A 12,115-nucleotide genomic window follows, 5' to 3' on the forward strand; every position below is an offset into this window, starting at 1 on the left:
GTTGAGAGGAATCTGGTTAAACAGGATTGGCAAACACTGTATAGGCCAGAGTCCTCATTAGGGGTCAAAGGCTCTGAGAAGCCCTACAGTCAAAAAACCCTTTTAAAAATAAATCCAGCCCGGCCAGTGTTGCTCAGTGGTTGAGCATCGACCTATGAACCAGGAGGTCATGGTTCAATTCCTGGTCAGGGCACATGCCCGGATGGATTGCAAGCTGGATCCCCACTAGGGAGCGTGCAGGAGGCAGCCGATCCATGATTCTCTCTCATCATTGATGTTTCTCTCTCTCCCTCTCCCTTCCTCTCTTCTAAAAATCAATAGAAACACATTTAAAAAATGGTTTAACCCAGCGTATCCTACAGGTTTATAATAATAGTACATGCTTCCCAACAAACCTCCACATTGTCCACGAAGGTCCACAGGCCCCCAGTGCGTGGAACGTGGGCCCCTTCTGTCGGTCACGCGTCCCTGCATGGTGGGGGTCTAGTTCCTCTGGGAAAGTACCTTCCCTACTTCTAATCCGCACTTCCCTTTGGAATGTGTGTGAGAATGATGGAGCGCTCCATGGGAACGTCACACCCCGCGGAGTTCATGCTGCGACAGACAGAAGCGCTGCCTCTGCGGACCCTGCGGACGCCCAAGGTGAGCGTGTGAGCTGGTGCAGACCCCCGCATGCGCTCAGAGGGGGCGCCCGACTTGCCGGCCCAGCCCCAAGGCGCATTGGAAACGACCAGTGAGTCAGCCACGGAGGCTCGGTCCCGGTCCCGTGGAAATGGACCCCACCGTCTGACTCCCTCCTTTCAGAACGAGGACATGAAAACGAAAAGCTGCCTCGGTGTCTGGATTAGATGCACAAAGCAGTAAGAAGGCTTGAGGGGAAAGCACACTTTGAAGCCAGGCCGCAAGCTGTCCCTGGCCGGGTCTTTGCGATGAATGGTGTGCGCTCCCCGGGTGAGGACCTGCAGGCGGACGCGCCCGGTGGCGGCAGGAAAGCTTGCTTAGCAGCACACACCAGGCCCCGGCCGACCGAAGGCATTTCTCTGCGTCAGAAATTGCTTTTGCACCTCCAGGGCCACGCAGAGCGGGCGCCATGGGCCATCTGTTCTTTACGACTGTGCTGATTGTGTGCTTTCAGGGCCCCAGGGCACCTTTCACTCATTTTCCCTCAAACGTGTTTCCTCCGAAAGGGAATCTGTGACTCTGAGTCTCTCCACTTTCTGCCACAAACGAGTAAATGGGATTTCGCACTGGCCTTGCCCACGGCTGCCTGAGGAAGGAGGCGGGGCCGAGCGGATGGACACTGGTTGTCAATTCCCACAGGGGCTCTGGGCTCTGCAGGTCACAATGACACTCCACAGGCCCCGGGGGCCTACTGTCATCCGGGTCCTTGTCCACCTGAATCTGGGACCATCTGGGCCAGTTCGAGCCGCCCACACCCTTAACATACAAGCAATGGACATGACTCTGAGTGTCGCGGGGCCAGACACACAGACCCTGTGGGATGAGAACCTGCAGGGACACACTCTCTCCCATCATATTAACCCACTGTTGACAAGGGGGACCTATAAAATATATTTTTTATTTTTCATTTTTCTTTTTTTTAAAAATATATTTTTTATTGATTTTAGAGAGGAAGGGAGAGGGAGAGAGAGATAGGAACATCAATGATGAGAGTATCACTGATCGCGGCCTCCTGCACGCCCCACACTGGAGATCAAGCCCGTAATCCGGGCATGTGTCCTGACCGGGAATTGAACCGTGACCTCCTGGTTCATAGGTCAACAGTCAAGCACTGAGTCATGCCATTTGGGCTCCATTTTTGTTTTTACTGATTTTAGAGAGAGGAAGGAGAGAGCCAGAGAGAGAAGCATCTACTGTCTGCCCCACTTCACTATGCATTCTTCGGGCAATTCTTACGTGTGCCCTCACCGGGGACTGAACCCGAAACCTTGGCAATCAGATGACGCTCTAACCGGCTGAGCGGCCTGGCCAGGGCCTCTGTATTTAATTACGTAGCAAGTGGTGATCTTTTCTCATCCCACTAACACGGGAATGCAGAACTACGGCCATGGCCCAGGAAATGCATAGAGTCCGCCTTGGATTTTCTTGAAACATTAACAAACATATGGACTGAGTCATTAGTCCCGGGTGAAAAGTGCGCTCAGGGCACAGTTATTGTTTGGAAACATTTATCTGAAAAGCTGCTCCCTGGGTTAGGGCAGGAAACCGCCTAAGGCGGGGCCACGGGCTGTTTGAGGGCGGGGGAGGGCCAGCAGCTGGCTCCCTGCTGGGGCATCAACTCCTTGGGGGCTGAAAAAGCTCAGAAAATGCAGAGAATCCTGTGCCAGGCACAGACTTGCAAACAAAGAAAGTGGCTCTGAATTTTATAAGGTTCCCCCAATGCAGACTCAGCATTTCCCGGCTGGTTTCTGAAAATGCCAGCGTGTTTCTGTCACTGAGGCATCCATCAGAGACACTGAGCCCCCATGACAGTTCCCCCCTGAAGTCATGCTTCCCAAGAACATCCCAGACCCAGGGGTTTCTTAACTGGGGACGCAGGGGGAGAGCACACCCGGCAACGTCTACGGCAACCACAGCCACCGCCAGCATCTACCATGTCGCTCCACAAAAATGGCAAGCCCTGCGGTTCAGTCTAGAACACTTGAAAAAAGAGTTAAAAATTGCCTTGTGACTTTCCCTCGCATTTAACAGGTGTGTGCATACTCACCACTTTCAAGCATCGGCATCACCTGTGGGAGGAGCATTAATTCTGTTCTCAGGTAACTGCAACGAGGGGCTGCTTTTTTAACCCACACTAGGAAGATCCCATGAAATATGGGGGGAAGTGGCTGCTAGGCTCCAGACGAATTTTAAAAAGGGACGTTTTAAAGGCCGGGAACAAAGCTAAGCGAGCTCTCGGCGCACAAGCCGCCAACCAGCTCTCGGCCTCCACGAACAGGCGCTAGCGCCGTCCACGCAGAAGCTGCACATAGACGGCTACAGCTTTACCGCAACTGGCAAACCTGGGAAGCAGCCGGATCCGCCGTGACCGTCCCTCAGCAGCTGCACGGGGGAGGGCGGCCGTCTGCCCCGCTGTCTATCCACTCGCCTGCCCGGGCAGCCACGGCGCACTATTCGGCAGAAAGAAAGGCGCTGTGGAGGCGGGAGCCGATGTGGGCGACTAAGGACGGAAGCCAGTGTGAAAGGCCACACTGTGCGACTCCCACTGTGCCGCCCTGGAAAAGGCCACACTGTGCGACTCCCACTGTGCCGCCCTGGAAAAGGCCACACTGTGGGCCCAGTGGACCCATCAGGGGTTTCCGGTGCTGACGGGAGGGGTGAAGGTGGAGCCCAGAGGGCGCGGGGCAGTGGCACTGCCCTGTGACGCGGTGATGACGGTCACACGCCATCACACATCTGCCCACACCCACGGGGTGCACAGCACAAGAGTGAACGCTGCCCGGCCGGCGTGGCTCAGTGCTTGAGCGCCCACCCATGAACCAGGAGGTCAGGGTTCGATTCCCGGTCAGGGCACATGCCCGGCGCTGTGGGCTTGGTCCCCAGTGTGGGGCGTGCAGGAGGCAGCCGGTCCATGCTTCTCTCTCATCACTGATGTTTCTGTCTCTCCCTCTCCCTTCCTCTCTGAAATCAATGCAAATATATATTTTTAAAAACGAGTGAGCCCTGGTGTCCCCTGTGGCTCTGGGTGACCCTCCGTGTCAATGCCAGTCGTTGGTTGTGACAAATGCCCCTGGTGGGGAGCCTCGTCGGAGAGCTGTGCCGGGGGGTATGGGGTGGGGGGTGGGAGCTGGGAGGTGGGAACGCTCCCTCCTTGCCCTCAGTGCTGCTGTGAAGCCTAAACTGCTCTAAGGAGCCTGTTTCCTGGCAGGAATGGCCCGAGAGCGCAGGAACCCTCTCCTCACGTTACCAGCTTCTCGGTTGTACCCATACAGCCCGCAGATCACACGCCTGCAGTCCCCTCTCACCATCACTTCTAAAGAAAAGGACACTTTTATTTCACAAAAACGAGCAAAACTGACATCACCTTAGCGTAACGGACATTCTCCCGAAGAGCAAGCCTCCGTGGTCTTTCGCAGTGAACGACCCCCTCCCGCAGGCCCTGCCCCGCGAGCTCCCGTGCCGACGTCGCCCAGGCCCAGCGGCCCCGAGGGGAGAGACTGCGAGCCGTGACCTCAGATTTAGAGCAACCTCTTCAAGCTTCGCATTGACCGAGCTCACTCTCTCTGTAAATCCTCCTCTGGCTCACCAGGGGCCTGCCGGGAGGTAAATGGAGGTGGAACGTGTTTACCTGTGAGTTCCACTTGCTTTTCGATGCCGCTGACCCCGCGTGCCACTCAACTAAATGGCGCCTCCACATGGGGCCCCCTAAAGGCACTCAAAGGGGGAACCGCACCGGCCCCCTCCCCCCACCCCCACCCCCCGCCCGGGAACCGGCCATTACTGAGGGCCGGGCCGCGACAGTGGACGGGTCTCCGGGAGCTGACAGAGCCGCGGGCCTGAGGCCCCGGGGACCCTGGGAGGGGCTCGCCCTCCAACACATGGCCCTCAGCCCAGGGAGGCGAGGACCTGGCTCGCCGTGCGGGAGGTGGGGGAGGGAAAGCAGGGCAGCTGGCGGCTGGCGGCTCCGGGAATCACCCACAGCCACCTGGGAGCTGCCCTGGAGCCAGGCGTGGGGAGCACCAGGGTCAGCCTGGGGTCCAGGGAGACCCACACCTGGCTCAGTGTCAGGTGAACAGGCGGATGCCAGCCTTTAAAGGTCCACACACATATAGAGCCTCATGGAGCCGCACCTCTGCTCCACCCCGAGTGGCTTTTGTGTATGTGTGAGGTAGAGGCAAGGGATTGTTCTCCCCACAGGAAAGCTAATTGTCCACTGGCTGAGAAGCTGTCTCCATCACACGGTGCGACCTTCATCGCTGTGTAAAGCTATATATGTGCAGATAGATGTAGACATAGATAGATGATATAGATACAGATATATAGCTATAGATATATTATAGATGCAGATATAGATATGTTATAGATGCAGATATAGATATATTATAGATGCAGATATAGATATAGATATATTATAGATGCAGATATAGATATAGATATATTATAGATGCAGATATAGATATAGATATATTATAGATGCAGATATAGCTATAGATATATTATAGATGCAGATATAGATATAGATATATTATAGATACAGATATATAGCTATAGATATATTATAGATGCAGATATAGATATATTATAGATGCAGATATAGATATAGATATATTATAGATACAGATATATAGCTATAGATATATTATAGATGCAGATATAGCTATAGATATATTATAGATGCAGATATAGATATAGATATATTATAGATGCAGATATAGCTATAGATATATTATAGATGCAGATATAGCTATAGATATATTATAGATGCAGATATAGATATAGATATATTATAGATACAGATATATAGCTATAGATATATTATAGATGCAGATATAGCTATAGATATATTATAGATGCAGATATAGCTATAGATATATTATAGATGCAGATATAGATATAGATATATTATAGATACAGATATATAGCTATAGATATATTATAGATGCAGATATAGCTATAGATATATTATAGATGCAGATATAGATATAGATATATTATAGATGCAGATATAGCTATAGATATATTATAGATGCAGATATAGCTATAGATATATTATAGATGCAGATATAGATATAGATATATTATAGATGCAGATATAGCTATAGATATATTATAGATGCAGATATAGCTATAGATATATTATAGATGCAGATATAGATATAGATATATTATAGATGCAGATATAGATATATTATAGATGCAGATATAGCTATAGATATATTATAGATGAAGATATAGATATAGATATATTATAGATGCAGATATAGATATAGATATATTATAGATGCAGATATAGATATATTATAGATGCAGATATAGATATATTATAGATGCAGATATAGATATATTATAGATGCAGATATAGATATATTATAGATGCAGATATAGCTATAGATATATTATAGATGCAGATATAGATATAGATATATTATAGATGCAGATATAGATATATTATAGATGCAGATATAGATATAGATATATTATAGATGTAGATATAGATATAGATATATTATAGATGCAGATATAGATATAGATATATTATAGATGCAGATATAGATATAGATATATTATAGATGCAGATATAGATATAAATATATTATAGATGCAGATATAGATATAGATATATTATAGATGCAGATATAGATATAGATATATTATAGATGCAGATATAGCTATAGATATATTATAGATGCAGATATAGCTATAGATATGTTATAGATGCAGATATAGATATAGATATATTATAGATACAGATATATAGCTATAGATATATTATAGATGCAGATATAGATATAGATATATTATAGATGCAGATATAGATATAGATATATTATAGATGCAGATATAGCTATAGATATATTATAGATGCAGATATAGGTATAGATATATTATAGATGCAGATATAGATATAGATATATTATAGATGCAGATATAGCTATAGATATATTATAGATGCAGATATAGCTATAGATATATTATAGATGCAGATATAGATATAGATATATTATAGATGCAGATATAGATATATTATAGATGCAGATATAGATATAGATATATTATAGATGCAGATATAGATATAGATATATTATAGATGCAGATATAGATATAGATATATTATAGATGCAGATATAGATATATTATAGATGCAGATATAGCTATAGATATATTATAGATGCAGATATAGATATATTATAGATGCAGATATAGATATATTATAGATGCAGATATAGCTATAGATATATTATAGATGCAGATATAGATATAGATATATTATAGATGCAGATATAGATATATTATAGATGCAGATATAGATATAGATATATTATAGATGCAGATATAGATATAGATATATTATAGATGCAGATATAGATATAGATATATTATAGATGCAGATATAGATATAAATATATTATAGATGTAGATATATTATAGACGTAGATAAAGATATATATAGATATTATAGATGTAGATATAGACATAGACATAGATATATTATAGCTGTAGATATATATATATAGATATGGATGTTATAGATATAGATATAGATATAGATATATTATAGATGCAGATATAGATATATTATAGATGCAGATATAGATATAAATATATTATAGATGCAGACATAGATATAGATATATTATAGATGCAGATATAGATATAGATATATTATAGATGCAGATATAGATATATTATAGATGCAGTATAGATATAGATATATTATAGATGCAGATATAGATATAGATATATTATAGATGCAGATATAGATATAGATATATTATAGATGCAGATATAGATATAAATATATTATAGATGTAGATATATTATAGACGTAGATAAAGATATATATAGATATTATAGATGTAGATATAGACATAGACATAGATATATTATAGCTGTAGATATATATATAGATATGGATGTTATAGATATAGATATAGATATAGATATAGATATAGATATAGATATAGATATATAGATATTATAGATGTAGATATAGACATAGATATATTATAGCTGTAGATATATATATATAGATATGGATGTTATAGATATAGATATAGATGTAGATATAGATAATATAGATGTAGATATACAATTATAGATATAGGTATTATAGATATAGATATTATAGATGTAGATATAGATATTATAGATGTAGATATAGACATAGACATAGAGTATTATATAGATATAGATATTATAGATGTAGCTATAGCTATTATAAATATAGATATAAATGTAGATATAGATATTATAGATATAGATATTATAGATATAGATGTAGATATATAGAAATAGGTATTATAGATATAGATACAGATGTAGATATAAATATAGGTATAGATATTATAGATGTAGATATAGACATAGACATAGATATAGATATATTATAGCTGTAGATATATATATATAGATAGATATGGATGTTATAGATATAGATAGATATAGATGTAGATATAGATATTATAGATGTAGATATAGACATTATGGATATAGATATAGATAATAGCTATTCTAATAAAGCAGCATTTCCCAGGATAAGCATTCTCTTTGACACGCTCTTTAAAACTCCACATTGTGCTCACGGAACAGGCCCTCCCTGTGGGGAGGCCAGGACACAGCACTGGCCCCCGAGGCGGCCGGGGCCCGGGCGGCGGCACTCACTCGAGAACTGCAGGGAGAAGCCGGACTTGCTGATGAAGAAGTCGCTGTCGAACTGCAGGGTGAGCGTGTTGAAGGTGCTGTGGATGTCGCCGGGCAGGGCCGAGCCGCTCCACTCCTTCAGCAGGACGGCGCCGTCCGCGGGCCCGTCCCACACCCGCAGGACGTCGTGGCTCTTCTCCGTGTCGAACAGGATGAAGTGGAGGCTGCGGAGACAGCACAGGCCTGTCACTCAGGGGACACCTCCCGTCCCGGGGCGCACGGAGGCCCCAGCGGTGCACACCAGCCACTGCACACGCTTCCATCCCACCCGACCTGCCTGCCGGCACCTGGCAGGTGTGCCCCAGGGACTGGGCCGCAGGGACACCCAGGCGGAGCGGGATCCCCCTGGCAGGACCCACTCCACCTGCCAGGGATGCGCAGAGCCCTGAGCCACGTCCTGAGCCGCTTTTTCAGGATGAAACCATCCCTTCTGAGGCTGTCAGCTCTTTTTGTAAATGCACATTTGTATTGATGTCAGAGGAGAAGGGAGAGGGAGGAGAGGGAGAAACATCAATGAGGAGAGACAATCACGGACCGGCTGCCTCCTGCACACCCCACTCTGAGGATCGAGCCCACAGCCCGGGCAAGTGCCCTGACCGGGAATCGCCTCCTGGTTCATAGGTCGACGCTCAACCACGGAGCCACGCGGACCGGCTGTCAGCTCTTGGCTCTCACACAAAGCTTTCTGGGCCTCTCAGGCATGAAGACACAGGGGACAGAGCTTTGTGTGAAACTGATCCTGCAGGTTTTCTATGTGGTGTCGGTGTTGTTCTTGTCATGCCCAGGAGGGGGCAGCACCCACACCCGCAGGAAGGGATGCTGACACCAGGAGATTGTCTACCTGAACCTCTATGATGGGGTCTGATGTTGTATTTGTTCCCATAAACTGCATTTTCAGAAAATGCATTATTTGCAACAGCAACACGAAGGCGGGAGTGGGCCCCATCAACTCCTTCCTTTATCACATTTAGAATTCGCGGAGCGTGCAGGCAGAGATGTGCAATACCAACTCCTTCCTTTACGAAGTTTACGGCACTTTCATTGGATTTACAGATATTTTCCAGAGCGACTCCCGCGTCCCTGTGAGGGGGCTCGCTGTCAGAGGCGGCGGCAGAAATCCGGTCCTATTTACGCAGTTCAGACAGATCAGAGCGGAGCGAATGCCAGCGGCTGATTTACAGCGTTTTATTTACTGCTCAACGCACAGAATTGTAAGGGAGATAAAAACATCGGAACAGATGACACAGGAAAGACTGCACACACATCTAAATTATCTATTTTGTGTGTACTATAAGCTTAAAAATATCTCTCACCTGCATGGAGTCAGAAACATAGCTCATTTTTAAATGTCCAACATGAAATATACTTTTATTCCACAGAAAAGATCAGACTACAGCAGGCATGTGTGTACCCCTCCCCTGCCCCGGTGGTAACAGTCAGCCCCATTTGATCCAGATCTTTTTAAAGAATAAAATCTTACAGACACTCTCACACGCCCTCCCCCACGTGGTCTTGTGTCCTTCCGGTCGCCTGCGCTTTGAAGTTCAGATGGACCGTCCCGTTGATATTTTCCCAATTTCCATCCACGTGTGCACACGCTTACCCCCAGACGACGCACAGGGCCCTTTGGTGTGTCCACCAATAATGACATCAGCGATGGTCCCTTTGCTGTGGGTTTGTATTGCCTTCAAGCTGCTTTTCATACTCGGCATGGAGAGAACCCCTCTGCCCTGGGGAATGTCACTTTCAGGGAGTCACACACAGAAGAGGAAATGAAACGACGACTGACATCATCACCAGAAAGCAGGCGAGAGCGGGGAGTCCTTCTGAGATGGGCAAGGCCCACGCACAGGACACGGCGCACAGATTGAGGCAAATGGTCTCAGATCTCCGTGACCAGACCACACGCCGTGCTGGGGGCTGGAATTCAGCTCCCTCCGCAATGTCAGCTTTCTTTCAACTTGTCTATTGATCAACTGCGATTCCAGTAGGAATCCTAGTGATTTCCGTGGTAGGAAGTGACACGTGTTTGTAAAATGCACATGGAAATGCAGAGCCACGGACTGCCATGGCAATCTAACGCAGAAGAACGAAGGTGGAGGTTATACTACGGAATCTCAAGACTTCTAATAAGGCAAGTAAGGAACCAATAGAGACAGGTCCTGCACTGGATGGACAAATAAATGGAAAGATGGATGGACGAATAGATGGATGAACAGACGGACGAACAGATGGACGAAGAGAGAGACGAAATTAAGCTCAGAAACAGGCCGAAGTGAATGACTTACTTGTGACGAAGGCCGCACTGCCCTGCAATGGAGACTGGCTATTCCACAAAAGGACAATCAGCTTCCCTATGGACAAAACAGCACCTTGACCCTCCTCACGCCATGTGCAAAAGTCAACCCGGGTGGAGTGGGGATGAATGTGGAGGGAAATAACCCTCCTACTACAATAACCTAACGTCACGTTCTTCTAACATGGGGGAGGCAACACTTTTAAATCTGAACACAAAACCATTATGAACATTCCCAACGAGTGTGTGACAGGACAGAATCTAAGTACAGAGACCCACTAACTATGAAAGAGAGTGAGTTAAAATGGATTCCACTCAAGGAAAAGAAGAGTCTGTGAGCATCAAAGGCATCGTTATGAGACCCAAACGACTGCCCCCAGGGTGTAAGGATGCGCAAGTTACACCCGGTGAGCGGCTTGGTTAGTTGAGCATCGTCCTGTCGCCCAAAGGTCGCTGGTTCGATTCCTGGGCAGGGCAGATTCCTGGATTCGATGCCTGGGGTGCAGGCTCAATCCCCAGGAGCGGGCGTGCAGGAGGCAACCAATGATGGTTTTCTTTCACATCAATGTTTCTGTCTCTCTTTCTCTCCCTCTCTTTCTCAATAAAATAAAATAGATAGCTTATGTATGTGCTGTATATAACACATTATTGCTATATATGATCAATAAAAGATTGTATTCAGATGGACAGAAACTGTTTCTGTACTGGAACGTGGAGAGAAGACCCTTTCTGGAGGCCTGGTGAATCTGGGGGCGTGGCCATGGGCGTGGATCCAGGCGTGGCAGCTGGATGGGTGGGTGGGTGGTGAGTGGAAGGCTTGGGGAGAAGGGGGGATGAACAGTGAGGTCACGGGGTGGGCGGGCCAGCAGCGTGAAGGTCAGAGGGCCTAGCTGTCCTGACACCCAGATGTCCGGCTGCGAGGGAAGGCGCTGAGGCACAGAGCGCGGAGTCCAGGGAAGGCGGCACCCTTCTCAGGCGGGATCAGGAAAAGGCGTCTTTGCTGAGGGCCTGACGTTGTAACTGAGGCCTAGAATTTGAGGAGGGTCTGCGGGTGAGGCAGGGGACCTGGGTGCACAGGCTGAGCGCGGGATGGAGGCAGCGAGTGCTCCCTCTGAAACGGCCCGGGTGAGCATCAGAGATAACGCGCCAGGGGCAGAGCGCCAAACCCCTGGGGGCCGGGACTCTGGGGGACCAGCCGGTAGAGGCTTTGGAGAGGTCAGTAGGGAGAAAATTAAAGTGCGAGGGAAGTGAGGGGAGAGAGGAACTGGAAACGCAGGCAAGAGGGAGGGGGAGACGGGCCCCCACCGCACGGCTTTCATGCACAAGGTTTCCCACGGCCTCCTAGACAGCGGTTCTCAACCTGTGGGTCACGACCCCTTTGGGGTCAAACGACCCTTTCACAGGGGTCGCCTAAGACCATCGGAAAACACATATATA

At 46.5% G+C, this 12,115-nt stretch overlaps 1 protein-coding gene across 1 annotated transcript in view; it reads right to left on the reverse strand.

The window, feature by feature from the left end:
* CSMD1 (CUB and Sushi multiple domains 1) overlaps positions 1 to 12,115 on the reverse strand; it is a 157,262-nt gene that overhangs the window by 116,697 nt on the left and 28,450 nt on the right. Inside the window, exon 11 of the mRNA XM_036303902.1 lies at positions 8,344 to 8,546. Within this exon, the coding sequence (XP_036159795.1) occupies positions 8,344 to 8,546 (203 nt within the window). The remainder of the gene's footprint in view (positions 1 to 8,343; positions 8,547 to 12,115) is intronic.

The sequence above is a fragment of the Myotis myotis genome, unplaced genomic scaffold, assembly GCF_014108235.1.
Source record: "Myotis myotis isolate mMyoMyo1 unplaced genomic scaffold, mMyoMyo1.p scaffold_m19_p_39, whole genome shotgun sequence".
NCBI classification, from domain to species: domain Eukaryota; kingdom Metazoa; phylum Chordata; class Mammalia; order Chiroptera; family Vespertilionidae; genus Myotis; species Myotis myotis.